The sequence below is a fragment of the Dendronephthya gigantea genome, unplaced genomic scaffold (assembly GCF_004324835.1).
Source record: "Dendronephthya gigantea isolate DGI-Jeju-01 unplaced genomic scaffold, DenGig_1.0 000027F, whole genome shotgun sequence".
NCBI classification, from domain to species: Eukaryota; Metazoa; Cnidaria; class Anthozoa; order Malacalcyonacea; family Nephtheidae; genus Dendronephthya; species Dendronephthya gigantea.
Window position 1 is genome coordinate 1,087,711 of NW_021163037.1, and position 16,557 is coordinate 1,104,267.

At 37.6% G+C, this 16,557-nt stretch overlaps 2 protein-coding genes across 2 annotated transcripts; both read right to left on the bottom strand.

Moving 5' to 3' along the window:
• Positions 1 to 985: 985 nt before the first annotated feature.
• On the bottom strand, positions 986 to 4,526 carry LOC114523450 (retinoid isomerohydrolase-like). Its single transcript, XM_028544372.1, has 2 exons — positions 3,924 to 4,526; positions 986 to 2,663 (listed from the first exon to the last, which is right to left on the bottom strand). The coding sequence occupies exons 1-2, from the start codon at positions 4,438 to 4,440 to the stop codon at positions 1,642 to 1,644; spliced, it is 1,539 nt and encodes a 512-aa protein (XP_028400173.1). The 5' UTR covers positions 4,441 to 4,526; the 3' UTR covers positions 986 to 1,641.
• A 7,446-nt stretch (positions 4,527 to 11,972) lies between these two features.
• Positions 11,973 to 16,332, bottom strand: LOC114523451 (beta,beta-carotene 15,15'-dioxygenase-like). Its single transcript, XM_028544374.1, has 2 exons — positions 15,730 to 16,332; positions 11,973 to 13,944 (listed from the first exon to the last, which is right to left on the bottom strand). The coding sequence occupies exons 1-2, from the start codon at positions 16,244 to 16,246 to the stop codon at positions 12,923 to 12,925; spliced, it is 1,539 nt and encodes a 512-aa protein (XP_028400175.1). The 5' UTR covers positions 16,247 to 16,332; the 3' UTR covers positions 11,973 to 12,922.
• Positions 16,333 to 16,557: the final 225 nt, after the last annotated feature.

Sequence of the window (16,557 nt, forward strand, 5' to 3'; positions counted from 1 at the left end):
CACCCCACAGAATCGTCAACTTGAAAAAATTCACTGCATGTAAAGACTATATAATTTGCATACAGACAATAGCATTCCACGACAGGTACAAGTAATTATAAAATATTTTATTCATCTCTTGTTGCTGGCGCAGCGAGCGGTCTTGAAGCGAGCGAGCAAGACAGCACTCCTGACTCCTCAACCACAGATGTAATCACACGTACTCTCATTAGCTGTTTTTTGTTCTCGCTGTTGTGTGAGCCAATGAGATTACGAATTCGTCCTTTTCAAACGTTCTCAAAAGTCAACAGCGCGGGTCCAGCATCGGCCCACTCAAAAAATGAGTAAAATATCTATAACATTGTTCGCATCTTTCTCGCTTCTGTAACTTGTTTTCAAAGTTATTTTCGGATTGTTTTCACGTGTGCATGTTGATATTGTGATTATTAGCATGTAAATTATAGACAAGTACATAAGCATGTATATAAATGACATAATGACTTAATGTGTCTTTTTCATCAAAATCTGCATTTTTATTTCAAATAAAAAATAAAAGCATGCGCCATTGGGCTCGGCCTATGTCAATAATCGAAAAACAACATTCGACGTTTACTGCTTGGTTATTTATATTATTTATTCCGTTTTGATGTTTTGAAGGTTTAGCTATGATGAAGTATTAACTCTCACTTAATCTGTGAAAGTTTATTACTTCAAGCAACGTAATGGAGCAGGAAATAATTGCGACTTTGTTTGTTTCCAACCGTGTTTGTTTCCGACTGTATTTTGGAAATTAATACAACTGTGTTTGTTTCCGAAAAATTTGAAACATCAGCTATCGGCTTTACATTTAGGTCATTTCAAAATATTGAAGGTTAGGTCTTGCTAGCTCAGGAAATATTTTGCTTCATTTGAAATGGAGAGAAGTTGCTGCATGGCACATGCATGTATTTCTAATAATATCCTTAAATTTCCTTGAGACAAGATTTAATTTCCTTGATATTTCCCTGATTACCCAATGCTGGTATTTCTATATCAGTATTTATCGTCTGAATTTATTTCTAATTGTTCACAGCTCTAATCTAATATACTGATCATTTTATGCAATTACACTTTTATTCAATATTAATCTTAAAACAATATTTACGCATGTTTGACGCATGCACGCACAGACGTTTTTCGCGCGGTCTTTATAGTAGTTGTGTCACTGTGGTTGTATTGATCAATCAGCGTAATTTACAAAATTTATGTAATTTTTCTTCGACAACACATGCATAATAACCGACCAAATCATAATTATTCCACACCGGACAAAGATCGATCGTAGAAATGATTTATCAATCACTAGCACATGTTCTCCGTGGAAACTAAGGCCTGTTTACATGGAGCGAGTTATCCCGACTAGGCGAAGTGAAAACTGCATATAATGAAAGACAAATCAGGTTAAGCCTTTGATGCACGTGAAGCGCTTTTTACCTCGCATAGCCGGTATAACAAGCTCCATGTAAATAGGCCCTAGATTCAACCTATGTCTATAGTATACTATTATTTTATGCTGAATAGAAAAACACAAGAACAAAAACAGTCCTTCCTAACTACCATCCTTTATATAGCAGACTAAATTTTAGAGTTATTGGTAATACCCGTAACGTACAAGTCAACTGCTCATGAAAAATATCGTCCATGAAAGGAAGGTGCAAATCTAAATGGTACCACAGCTCTCGCGAGCTCCGTAAACGAACGGGCATCAAGAACTAACAAGAACGAGTTATCTTTGACAGGATCATAAACAGAAGACATCACCACACCATCATCTTCTTCTTGACTATCTGGGGCTGGAATAAACACGGGTTCTGATACCAGACATTGGTCTTCACTCCAAATCAGACTTTCCTTGGTTTCAACATCAACTTTAACAAGCTTGTGTATTATTATATTATCCGTGTAGTCTTCTCCAGCGCATGTACCGTATACATAGCGATGACATAATCTGGCGTACTTTTCATTAATGCGTGGTAACTCAAGACAAATGTCAGATAAGACCTCGTAATCTAATCCTGATGGCTTTTTCTGCAGTGTAGTCTCTGATGCTTCTAAGTTAATGGGCAAGCGATATCTCCGTAACTGAGCCATGGAACCCTTTTTTGAGGAGACACCCTCTCGAACTTCTTGCAGATAAAGATTATGAAAGAAATCAACATCGGAGTAACAACAAACATCAAAAACAATCTCGTTACCATCATCATACGCATTTACGGTATGGAAGAAGAAAAACGGCTCCGACTTTATGGTGAGAACAACTTCGCCACTCTCACGAGATATTACCACGAATTCTACTCCCATTTGATCATTCCACGAAAAAACATCGGCGATGTTCCAACCGACGAAACGTGAGACTGCAAGTTTCCACACATTCACAGTCATAGGTTGTTGAATGACGATGAAGTATTTCTGAGTCATACCAAAACTGTGGCTGTACGAGTACTGGAATGATGCTGGTATTTTCGCGACTATTTTTCCTTCGCTCGGGGCTTGCTCGCTCTTCGTATCTTCAGTACTTGCTGGTAATAATGTAATCAGGTGCGCGAGGCCTTTCTCTTTGTCATAACCAAGTCCCAGGTTATAGACAGAACCGTCATCATCTTCATGCGGATGAGCAGTCGCGAGCAAATATTTTTTAATCGCACCTGTATAGAAATAAAATGTATCATTAAAGAGACCCTAACAAAAGAACGCTATGTTTCACCACATGGGTGAATCAATGATATTTTGTGCCACTACGAACTTGATATATTTATCAATAATACTTTGTTCTTGTGCTTGTATGTAATTGTCAACAAAACAATTGATTTACATTTTTCGTACGAAAAACCATTTAAAATGCCTGAGTAAAATGTTGCGTATGATGCGATACATAGAAAAGATGAAAGATGTGGATTCATCAACGTGCGGACATGCGCAAAGCGTAGTATAGGGGCTGCAGGGCCAGACAGCTCAATCCAGAGGGTACCGGTTAATCGACTTTTCCGCTTTGTTCGAGTTAAGTACAACCTGATTTGAAAATTGAAATAGCTGTATATCATTTAAAATGTTCTCGTTAAAAGTTAATTAACTTTTTATCCAACCGGCTCCTGACAAATATGTCAAACAACTTCACTGTACTCAGGAATGTCTGTTTTTTTATTTTCCTATAAAAGTGTGTGAAATCGAAAATGACCCTTTGAATTCATAAATTAAGATTTATGCCACCCACAGCTTTATATAGCTCTTTGTTTGTATATAGCTTAGCTCTTTGTTTGTATATATATACATTGAAAACCGCCATACGTTCTAGGTAGGTTTACGCCTAATAAATGTGCTATAATCTGGTTTATAACTATAGTTAGGGGCAGAATTAGCTAATCAGAATCGTGTATTTTCTTGTTAACTACGATTTCAACTTAAAATGTAGTTATAGGAGTTTTATACAACCGGCTACTGTTGAATCCACTAACTGCGATTGAATTGGCCTTTGGCTTTGTTAGCCTGTGATATCCGATACGAAATTCGAATTCATATGTAAATAAAATTTCATTTTGAGTTAATGTACCGGTCGAGAATTTACGCATTTCGGCAATTACTTTTTTTGTACTATAGCTAATCCACATACTAAATATTAAGATTGCTTATAATATGATTAACCGGAATATAGCTGTTCATACATATATAATATATATAGCTGCATGGCATCAATTTCGGAAATACGAACCGTCAGCATTGCAAATAGCTTTGAACATCTGCGGATTTCAAAATGCACAAATTTTATTGGCTTTTTATTGGATTTTTTAAATTTGTTTTTGGCTAAGCAGACGAGCAAAAGGTACGCGAACATTCGAAGCCCAACAATAGGGTGTTACCAGTGAATATTGTTTAGATTCCGAGAATATGCGTGCATTTATGTTAATTACCTTGAAAAGCATCAGATAGATTTACTCTGTCAAGACATTCAAGATTACTGGGATCAATTTCTGTGATGATCGGGCTTTCTGTTGTTGCATAAATCTTTCCTTTGATACAGTAAAAATTAACGGAGGCGTTGTCGCTGAAATCTCCGCCAAGAAAGAAATAGGAAAACCATCGCGCAAAGATGTTCTTGCAAGGATCAGGAACACCGAGAGTTCCGAATTCCGACTCGACGATCATTCCGGCTTTCATGTTCTTCTTGTATGTTTGACTGCGTAGAAATTTATTGAAATAAGTAACATTTCCATTGTCAATCACAAACTGTTGTAACAAAGCTAAGCCGTCGAAAATATGACGATAAGAGCTGCTTCCAATCTCAAATTTTCCAGGACCATTTCGAAGTAGCGTGCCTTTGATCCATGTCGGGATATTGCCTGTAATCTTCGTGTCGATCGGTTCAGAAAGTTCTTCAACGCTCTGATAGTACAACGCCCGGATGTTGTTATTCTCTTGGTAAGCCATGCTAAACTGACACGACCGTAGCCGATGGATGTAGATTAAATCGACTCGAGTGAAATGTATTTAATAACTTTTTAACTTATGATCAATCAATACAGGGCTCGTGACTGGAGCCCCCACCCCCCCCCCGAAAAATCTTACTGGGAGGGGCTAGAAATTTTCCGGAAGTTTATAATTGCATCAGGGCAGTGTTGAATCTTGGAAAAGGCATCCTTCGTGTAGTGTAGCTTCCCATGCTTCTAAATTAGTGCACAAGCGATATCTTCGTAATTGAGCACATTTTCTCGAATTTCTTGTAGATACAATTCATGAAAGAAATCAGCATCGGAGTAACAGCAAACATCAAAAACAATCTCGTTACCATCATCATACGCATTTACGGTATGAAGGAAGAAAAATGGCTCCGACTTTATAGTGAGAACAACTTCACCACTCTCACGAGATATTACCACGAATTCTACTCCCATCTGATCATTCCACGCAAAGGCATCGATGATGTTCCAACCGACGAAACGTGAGACTGCAAGTTTCCACACATTCACAGTCATAGGTTGTTGAATGACGATAAAATATTTCTGAGTCATACCAAAACTGTGGCTGTACGAGTACTTGAATGATGCTGGTGTTTTTGCGACTATTTTTTCCGGCTTCCTTCGTGGATTGCTCGCTTTTCGTATCTTCAGTACTTGCTGGTAATAATGTAATCAGGTGCGCGAGGCCTTTCTCTTTGTCATAACCAAGTCCCAGGTTATAGACAGAACCGTCATCATCTTCATACGGATGAGCAGTCGCGAGCAAATATTTTTTAATCGCACCTGCATAGAAAAAAAATGTATGATTAAAGAGACGCTGACAGAAGAATGTAATTTAGGTCCTCGGTAAAGAAACCTATATCCGTACCCCCAATGTACACGTAAGCACCGTTTCCGCACTAACAGTGGCGAATAATTAACCAGAATATCTGGTCCAAATGAATGAAAAGATGACGTATGCATTGTGTGCTCGACTCATCATTGTCCTGTGAACTCGCTGATGAGATTACAGTCATCCAAATTAAAAGAAAAAAGTCGAGGCAAAGAGGAGCAGATTTTCGTGAAAGGGCTCTGTAGCTGCGCATACTAGAGAACGTTTGCAAGGAAAGGGGTCGTGTTTTAAATACTATATAGAGCGCCCAGACTCAAACCAAGCCAATTCTCTAAAGTCTAAACCACACAACCCTACTCAGCCAAGATGTTTGTTCAGAAGCCGGGGAACAAGCCCTAGCCATAAATCGGGAGGCATGGCATTATAGGATTTATTATATTCATTTTGAAATCAATTCCAGTGTAACTATCCAATCAAATTACAGGGGAAAATGGCACAAAAATTCATTATTTTAAATTTTTAAATGCCTCGCAAAATTTCTTGACAAAAATAGATTAAAATTACTCACATTTTACACCGTTTACGGTTCATTACAGCAAATCGTTTTGAATTTGTTTAATTTTTTGTATGATTTGAAAATGAATATAATAGGGTGGAAATTGCACTTCGTGTCATGAAATTTTGGTGTGAAATCAAACGCGTGATTAAAAAATCGCACGACCGCAAATTACCATTACTAATTTCGACAGAACTATACAGTATGGTTAATAAGCCGTGGACAATGCTTTCTGATTGAATGCAGCCTTCCTTTCTCTAATATCCTACACACACATTAAAATTTTGTGAAATAATCATTTATCAAACTTTTACAGAAATTCATGACTGTACAATGTTGAGGTACAACTATATACCAACCAGAACGAGGACTGATTGAATCTTTTCTTAATTTCTATATGTTTCTCCTTCTAAAGCCTCGTTTTACATATGAACGTCTGTCGAATTGGCCTTTGTCAGCCTGTGATATCCGATACGAAATTCGAATTCATATGTAAATAAAGTTTGCATTTTGATTTAATGTACGAGTCGAGAATTTACGCATATAGGCAATTACTTTTTTGTACTAATCCAGATACTAGGAATAAGCCGTTCATATATAGCTACATGGCATCATGTTTTGAAATACGAACCGTCGAGTTGGTACAAGTTCACGATTGCAAATCCAAAATTAAATCAAATTTTATTTGCTCAGTTTAGAATTTAGCATCGTAAATTCCTATGAGCAAGACGTACGACGAGTACACAACCATTCAAATCCCAAGAATAGGGTGATTTCAACAGTTTGGGCCACACTGTATTTGTTGTTTAGGTCGTGGCACAGTGGAACTATGCGTTGGCAGCGTTGCATGCATATAAAGTATGAAGTACGACCGTAGCCAATGTATACAGGCTGAATCGACTCGCGTGAAATCCTATTTAAGGGGGTCCTCTACCAAAAATTTTTTTAACCTTGCTATTCATAGTACCAAACTGATACTTTAGTATGTTGTTAGGCTATGGTCACTGACAAAAAGTACATACAATTGCAAAGTTGTGTTGCCTCGGTTACCAGAAAATGCCACGCCTAATAGCAAAATGGATGCCATTTTGCAAACATGATAACTACACAACCATTAGCCATAAAATGATGAAATAACTTTTATTTACTCAAAAATAACATGGTCTAGGAGTTGAACTAAAACTTTTTAGGTTGGTGGGGTTTTAGCAGTTTTACAGGCAAAACAATTGAAAAGGTTACAATACATTCCATTGAATTAGATACCATTTGATATCTATGCATCAGAATTTACTTTCTTTAGTTCATCTCCTAGAGCTACTCATACTAAGGCTATCCTAAAAATTTCAGCAAGATAGCTCCAAAACTTCTTGAGATATCTTGCATACAATCTCGGAAATTGCTGAATTTCGGCATTTTGAGAAAATGCATTTAAAGTGTAATATTAAGTTCATAACACAAACAGGTCTAAATAACAAGGCTCTATTGCTATTTTATTGCTACTGTACATTTGTTACCACATTAGAAAGCTCCTGCTTCATAAGTGGTGCCCTCTCTTCCTTTATTTTTATCTTCTTTCTTCCTTTTTCTGCCAGCGGAGGATTTTTCGTCGTTTCCTTACTTCAGGAGTATTCCTATGTTCAGCCTTCCTTACTCGCAAACGATCACCTTTTTCTATTCCTTCTTCAAAGAAATGTCCTGGAACTAAGTCCATCTCTTCAAAATGTTCACAGCTGCTTTATTGTCAAGATTCAAATGAGCTACAGCATCATATGTTCCAAAATTCAGGACATCCGCTCCAACAAAAATGTTTTTCGGCAACCTGTTCCAAATCATGCCATTTAGTGACTCATTCTGGTTTTGGGTTTTTCCATCTAAGCACTTGCTCAATAGTTCATCATTGCTAAGCCTGGTATAAATAGATTTGAGCAATGCAATAATATCATCAGGAAGACCTTCACCGGGTTTGTACAGCTTTGTATTGTTTGCTTTATCTTGTGCAGAATTACTGGCACTGTAGGCATTTGAATGGAATGGAGTGGCATGTTCATCAAGCCACAGAAACGTTTCAGTGATGAGTGTCCTTGTCCCATACTTCGCATAGCATACACAAATCGCTTGTTGATATAAAACGAGTGCTGAACTTTATTTCATGTATAAAAGGTATACACCCAACCACATGTTTGGCAACGAACACGAAGATGAGACGCACTGCCTTTTCGTTCACGTGGGTCTTCTTCCAAAACAAGACCAGACGATGAACCACATTCACTGCAAATCATTTGCTTAAAAACATAGTTCAGGATCTCCATATCAATAAATCGATACCCTGCCACGGTAGCTGAAACTGGGGGAGCATTTCGTGGACATGGATTGCCAATCTTACGAGCGGAAGCAGAAATATTTGAAGACGAATTGCCTTCGATCATTAGTTGAAGTTGATCGCACAACAGAATCATTCTCAAGACGCGCTTTCCTTACAGAGTCCGTGAATCTATTGCCATGAAATTTCCATTTCCTTACTCTTGAACCTTTCCTTAGCATCGTGAATATATGAATATATAATATCGGAATATGCAAATAACGCAAATTTAATACGCTTGACGAACGCTTGAGAGTTGAGAACACGAGAACAACACAATGAGTTTATTAAGCTCAAAAGACGCCTTCAGATCGTTAAAAGAGCTTTCAGCGGGTGTGTTAAGAAAGCAGAAGGACTACTTCATATAATATACAGAAAATCGATCTCATTGGATAAAAAGAAGGGCTTTCAGGCGGGATTTTCAAACAAAAACAGCTGTTGCTAAGGGTGTTGCTAAGGCATAAAATAGCCAAAGGTTCAGGAATTTGCTTTTTTTTAGTGTCTTGTAGTATTCTATGCGCACTGAAAATTTCTGAGGCCATAGAGGAAGGTTGAAAGTACATATAATGACTGTCTTTGAAAATTCAAAAATTTCGAAGTCAAGTGAAAATTTTAGTAGAGGACCCCCTTAATTTAATCCTATGATCAATCATCAATCACCACTGCCTTGTAGCCTGATTTATATGTATGTTGCAATCTAATCCCAGGCGTGAGTCGTGACCTGCGGGTGCTATGTAAAAATCCAGGCCAAAAACAACTAACATTTGACTTTGATAAAACTTTTTAGGCAATCTCTTTTGAAAACGTTAAGCGATGCCACTGACGAACATTTACTTATATATTTATTATATATGAAAATTGCATTTTTTTAATTTTATTCTCGAGTGTTATATTACTATCATTGTTTAATAACCTTGGTCCGAATGAATGAATATACTCACTCTTCTTACTAACCTTGTATATTACTTTACACAATCGGTCCCCGAAATAGGCACCGACTAGACATTAGACATTCATGGATTATGACTATTCATTACTAATTAGTATGACCATTACGACTAAATAGAAACCGTCCTTTACCTTGTTCAATGCATCGTTCAGAGTGCAAATCATCTTGGCTGACGAGTCTCTTCCTCTGTGGTTGATCACGAAGCACCAGCTGACCAGTCAATCCAGACATTTATAATTACAAATAATTAAATAAAAAACACTTGCGTTGCTCGTTTCGTATTTTCAGGTGCGGATTCATCTATATTTTTCTCCATTTCGCCCTCGCTAAGCTCGGCAATTTTTCTATTTGTTTACGTATTCATTGCCGGCATTTTGACAGTGCAGTAAATTTTAATATCGGCACTGCCGTGCCATGGCATTATGGAATATATAGCAATATAAAATTCACTAACGTGGTAAAAATCCACCAATCAAAACGTAAGATTACAAAAAATGAATATTAATAATATTAATATAATTATTGTAATTAGAATTATATTAATTAAATTTAATTAATCATTTGATGTTATCTAATTTAATCTTTTATAATTAATAATTCAAGTTCATACAATATACAGAATATGTAATATATCTGATCAAAAAACATAATTATTGTTTCATTCAGCTGATCGAATAACCCAATTGTTTATGAAACGCTGAATTGCATGGGATTTACATACCTGCTTCCTCAGATTCACTTTTATCCGCATGATAGCCATCGTCGTCTTCTATGGAATTTATAGCTTCGGTTTCTTCAACCTTTTATCTTTTGCTTTTACCCATGCTCTAAATATGTTTACAAAGACAGAGTGAAAATCCGATGAGGGATAATGCATCTACAGGGTGTCCCCAAAACACAAAAATCACCTATAACAGTGTAATAGTTTGCATCACCTATAACAATTTAATAGTTCGCCTATACAAACACCCTGTTTGATATGTCTGATATAAGCATTTTATGTATAACATGAAAATGATTTTTATTAACAATCGCCCGATTTATACAAGAGACGGATTATCCGTCTGGACGAATGATCCGTCTGACAGAACAATCGTCTGAGTATAAACAACGAACTACGTAAACGAATATGTGAAACGAAACAGAATCGCGCATTTAGAAAGTGCACGGGTTGGATAAATACGGCCAATTACTTATGTGGTAAAGTGCACATGTATGCAGCTAAGAGCCGTTTTATGATGAATTTGTCGTAGTTATAAATTTACAACTCAAGCACCGTGGCCTAAGGCGACATGCCCCTCCGCAAATTTTAAACTTCTGTATTTAGCATTTTGTAAGTTGCATTAATTTTCACCGGCAAAAATTCGCAAACAAGTCATTCAATTTTTAATACACAGGGTGTCCCCAAAAACCCCTACTCTTGAAATTACCTATTGTTAAATTTGAATGGCTTAATTGTTCTCGAATAACGCAACCCACGAGATTAACGTATAGCGAAAAACGTAAAGGCGAAAAACATAATCCGAGTACTAGTAGCTACCTTTTGTACCGATTGCGAAATGTCGACATCTTCCTGTATCTGTCTAATTATATAAAAAGAAGCAGCGAATGATCGGAATGCTCGTTAAAATTCGCCAATATGTCTCAGTCCAATCCCTGCAACGAGTCGGAGGAGGAATTCGAAAAGCAGCTATTTCAAAGTATTTATATCATACCACCTCGCTAACCTGGTTAATTTCGCTAGCCTGGTTAATTTCGCTAGCCTGGTTAATTTCGCTAACCTGGTTAATTTCGCTAACCTGGTTAATTTCGCTAGCCTGATTACCGACTACCTGGGGTAACAGGAAAAGGCTGGTTTTTAAATGTCATAATTTGTCATAATTCGTTGTGATTCCCCTGTAATAATTTTGTCATAATTCGGTTTTCATATGGCGAATTTCGCATAACAATGAATTACAGCATAACAGCGAATTACGATACCACGACAATTACAGTTGTAGATTACTATGGACCCGAATCTAAGGCTGATATCTCAGGCTATCGTTTGCAAATTCCGAAGAATAATCATGCTCACATGTCTTGTGTTTTCGGTCCTTCAGGCTTCATGACCCAAATTCCTACATGCATGTGTTCCTATAGAAAATTCAGACGTCTGTTGATGAACTCAGACGAAATGACGGATTGCCAGACGAACTTTATAGCTTTGTCTAGACGGTGATTCATTGAACTAACATTAATAGCAGTGTACTTACTAGTACGTGCATGAAGTTTATCAGAGGAAAGTTAATACACAGGATGAAGCCATGTACCTCACAGAATCGTGAAACACAACTTGAAAAAAATTCACTGCATGTAAAGACTATATAATTTGCATACAGACAATAGCATTCCACGACAGGTACAAGTAATTAAAGAATATTTTATTCGTCTCCTGTTGCTGCCGCAGCGAGCGATCCTGAAACGAGCGAGATGTAATCACACGTATTCTCATTAGCTGGTTTTTGTTCTCGCTGTAGTGACAGCCAATGAGATTACGAAAGACAAATAGATCAGCATGTAAATAAACGACATAATGACTTAATGAGTCTTTTTCATCAAAGTGTGCATTTTTATTTCAAATAAAAAATAAAAACATGTGCCATTGGGCGGCCTATGTCAAAAATCGAAAAACAACATTCGACGTTACTGCTTGGTTATTCATATTATTTGTGCTGTTTTGAAGGTTTAGCCATAGTGAAGTATTAACTCTCACTTAAACTGTGAAGTTTATAACTTCATGCAACGTAATGCAGCAGGAAAATGGGTGATTTCAAAATATTGATGGTTAGGTCTGGCTAGCTCAAGAAATATTTTGCTTCGTTTGAAATGGCGAGCCGAGGGGTTGTTGCATGGCGCGTGCATGTATTTCTAGTAATATCCTTAAATTTCCTTGAAACAAAGTTTAATTTCCTTGATATTTCCTTGATTACCCAATACTGGTATTTCTATATATCGATATTTATCATCTGAATTTATTTCTAATTGTTCACAGCTCTAATCTGAGTTCTAATATACTGATTATTTTATGAAATTACACTTTTATTCAATATTAATCTTAAAACAATATTTACGCATGTTTGACGCATGCACGCACAGACGTTTTCCGCGGTGTTATAGTATATTAGTTTTGTCACTGTGGTGGTATTGATCAATCAGGGCCGTAGCCAATTGGAGGAGAGCCAATGGCCCTTCTTCCGATCGATTTCTTTTGTACGCTACTGTTCCTATGATATGTAAACATACCACTGATCTCAGATCAATGAAACCTACACACACACACCCCCTCCTATAATTAAGCAGTCTAGCGCTACGGCCCTGTTGCATGATCATGCAGTGATATACTGCATTACCATTATTATGATCAACAGGGTTTCAAGAATTATTCAGAAAATTCATTTAATTTACAAAAATTATGTCATTTTTCTTCGTCAACACCTGCATGATTACCCACCAAATTATAATTATTCCACACCGGACAAAGATCGATTATGTGATGTGCTTTATACCTCGCCTAGCCGGCATAACAAGCTCCACGTAAACAGGCTTTAAATTCAACTTATGCATGCCTGCAGTATACTATTATTTTATGCTGAATAGAAAAACAAAGAACAAAAACAGTCTTTTCTAACTACAATCCTTTATATAGGAAGCTATCTTTTTAAATCTTAGAGGTATTGCCTTTACTATTGGTAATACCCGTAACGTACAAGTCAACTGTTCACGAAAAATATCGTCCGTGAAAGGAAGGTGCAAATCGTAACGGTACCACTGCTCTGGCGAGCTCCGTAAACGAACGGGCATCAAGAACTAACAAGAATGAATTATCTTTGACAGGATCATAAACGGAAGACATCACCACACCATCATCTTCTTCTTGACCATCTGGGGCTGGAATAAACACGGGCTCTGATACCAGACATTGGTCTTCACTCCAAACCCGACTTTCTTTGGTTTCAACATCAACTTTAACAAGCTTGTGTATTATTATATTATCCGTGTAGTCGTCTCCAGTGCATGCACCGTATACATAGCGATGACATAATCTGGTGTACTTTTCGTTAATGCGTGGTAACTCAAGACAAATGTCAGATAAGACCTCGTAATCTAATCCTGATGGCTTTTTCTGCAGTGTAGCCTCCGATGCTTCTAAATCAATGGGCAAGCGATATCTCCGTAACTGAGCCATGGAACCCTTTTTTGAGGAGACACTTTCTCGAACTTCTTGCAGATAAAAAGTATGAAAGAAATCAGCATCGGAGTAACAACAAACATCAAAAACAATCTCGTTACCATCATCATACGCATTTACGGTATGGAAGAAGAAAAACGGCTCCGACTTTATGGTGAGGACAACTTCGCCACTCTCACGAGATATTACCACGAATTCTACTCCCATCTGATCATTCCACGAAAAAGCATCGGCGATGTTCCAACCGACAAAACGTGAGACTGCAATCTTCCACACATTCACAGTCATAGGTTGTTGAATGACGATGAAGTATTTCTGAGTCATACCAAAACTGTGGCTGTACGAGTACTGAAATGATGCTGGTATTTTCGCGACTATTTTTCCTTCCTTCGGGGATTGCTCGCTCTTCGTATCTTCAGTACTTGCTGGTAATAATGTAATCAGGTGCGCGAGGCCTTTCTCTTTGTCATAACCAACTCCCAGGTTATAGACAGAACCGTCATCATCTTCATACGGATGAGCAGTCGCGAGCACATATTTTTTAATCGCCCCTGTTTAGAAAGAAAATGTATGATTAAAGAGACGCTAACAGAAGAATGCAATTTAGGTCCTCGGTAAGGAAACCCATGCATCTACTCCATTCTTACTGAGCAGCGTTTTTCGCAAGTGACGTAAGCCAGATATCTGGCTTAAAAACGAGAATGCATAGCGTGCTAACTCGTCATTGTCTTTTGTAGATGAACTATAGAACACGAGGCCAGTAAATCCACACTCTTCATTTTCAACTTTTTCTTCATTTTAGGACTGTTTCAGAGTTACAATACATAAGAAATTATTCCTCACAGGGATTCAAACCTGGCAAGTCGGAGAGGAAAAGCAAAAAAAATATGGAGAGATGACAGATTTTTTTACTGTGGGATTATGATGCTTTGTACCTCAACATGTTTCCCACGATAGGTGAATCAATGATATTTTGTGCCACTACGGACTTAATATAAAATGATAACAATGATATATTTTGTTCTTGTGCTTGTATGTAATTCATCAACAAAACAATTGATTTGCTTTTTTCGTGTGAAAAACCATTCAAAATGCCTGAGTAAAATGCTGCGTGAAATGCGATATATAGAAAAGATGAAAGATATGGATTCATCAACGTGCATATGTTAGCCTTGCGGCCACAGGTTCTTTAAATATCGTTGCACACACCAGTATTACTCACGATTTGACTTCAATTCTTTACTTTTATTATCTCAACAATATGTTAGTGATCTACACTCCTATAGTATCTGACTTCGACTCACTTCTTTCTTCACACACCTGTGTATATTATCTGACACCTGTCCGTTCGGTTACAGTCTCACCGAGTCTGGCTAATAATGCGGCTTACACATAGACATGCGCAAAGCGTAGTAGAGCCAGAGAGCTCAATCCAGAGAGCTAATCGACTTTTCCGCTTTGCTCGAGTTAAGTACAACTGTTTTATACAACCACCTCCTGACGTCAGTCATATGTCAAACAACTTCACTGTACTCAGGAATGTCTGCTTTTTTATTTTCCTATTGAAGTGTCGAGAACATGCAAAGATGGCCGATGAGCGTGAAATCGACAATGACCCTTTGAATTCAGAAATGAAAATTTCTGCTAACCGCAGCGCTGGTTTTGCACAGTGGCAAATGCAAAGGCCACGCGATTTAGGCTAAAAGTAAATAACGCTATGTTATTATACATTTATGTAATAATATAGCTTAGCTCTTTGTTTGTATAAAATTATATACAGTGAAAACCGCCATACATTGCAAGCCAGTTCGTTCTAGGTAGGTTTATGCTCAATAAATGTGCTATAATCTGGTATATAACTATAGTTAGGGGCAGAATTGGCCTATCAGAATCGTGTATTTTCTTGTTAACTACACTACTTAAAATGTAGTTAAGAGTTTTATACAACCAGCCCCTGTTGAATTGACCTTTGTTAGCCTGCGATGTCCGATACGAAATTCGAATTCATTATGTGAATAAAATTTCATCTTGAGTTAATGTACGAGTGGAGATTCTAAATATTAAGATTGCTTATATTATCCGGAATATTGCTGTTCATATATATAGCTGCATGCATGGCATCACTTCTGGAAATACAAATAGCTTTGAACGCCTATGGATTTCAAAATGCACAAATTTTGTTGACTTTTGAATTTAAGAAGCATCCGTAAATTTCTATAATGAAAAAGGCGTGCCAGGAGCAAAAGGTACGCGGACATTCAAAGCCCAACAATGGGATGATACCCAGTAATTATTGTTTAGATTCCGAGAATATGGCGTGTATTTATGTTGTTTACCTTGAAAAGCATCAGATAGATTTACTCTGTCAAGACATTCAAGATTACTGGGATCAATTTCTGTGATAACCGGGCCTTCTGTTGTTGCATAAATCTTTCCTTTGATACAGGAAAAATTAACGGTGGCGTTGTCGCTGGATTCTCCTCCACGAAAGAAATAGGAAAACCATCGGGCAAAGATGTTCTTGCAAGGATCAGGAACACCGAGAGTTCCGAATTCTGACTCGACGATTGTTCCGCATTTCATGTTCTTCTTGTATGTTTGACTGCGTAGAAATTTATTGAAATAGGTAACATTTCCATTGTCAATCACAAACTGTTGTAACAAAGCTAAGCCGTCGAAAATATGACGATAAGAGCTGCTTCCAATCTCAAATTTTCCAGGACCATTTCGAAGTAGTGTGCCTTTGATCCATTTCGGAATATTGCCTGTAATCTTCGTTTCGATCGGTTCAGAAAGTTCTTCAACGCTCTGACAGTACAACGCCCGGATGTTGTAATTCTCTTGGCAAGCCATGCTAAACTGACAATACCGTAGCCGATGGATTTAGGTTAAATCGACTCGAGTGAAATGTATGGAACAAATTTTTAACTTATGATCAATCAATTCAGGGCTTGTGATTGGGGTGTAGATAAAAGGCGGGTGCGGACTGGCGGACGCGGACTGGCGGACGCGGACTGGTGGACGCGGACCGAAAACGGCTGGAAACGGCGGACCGAAAACGGTTATATAATTTTATTATGCATTACTAATGCCATCATTATTATTCGCCTCAGCAAATAATGCAAACTTCTGTCTTTTCTTTAAGCATTCCCGGGAGTTTCCTT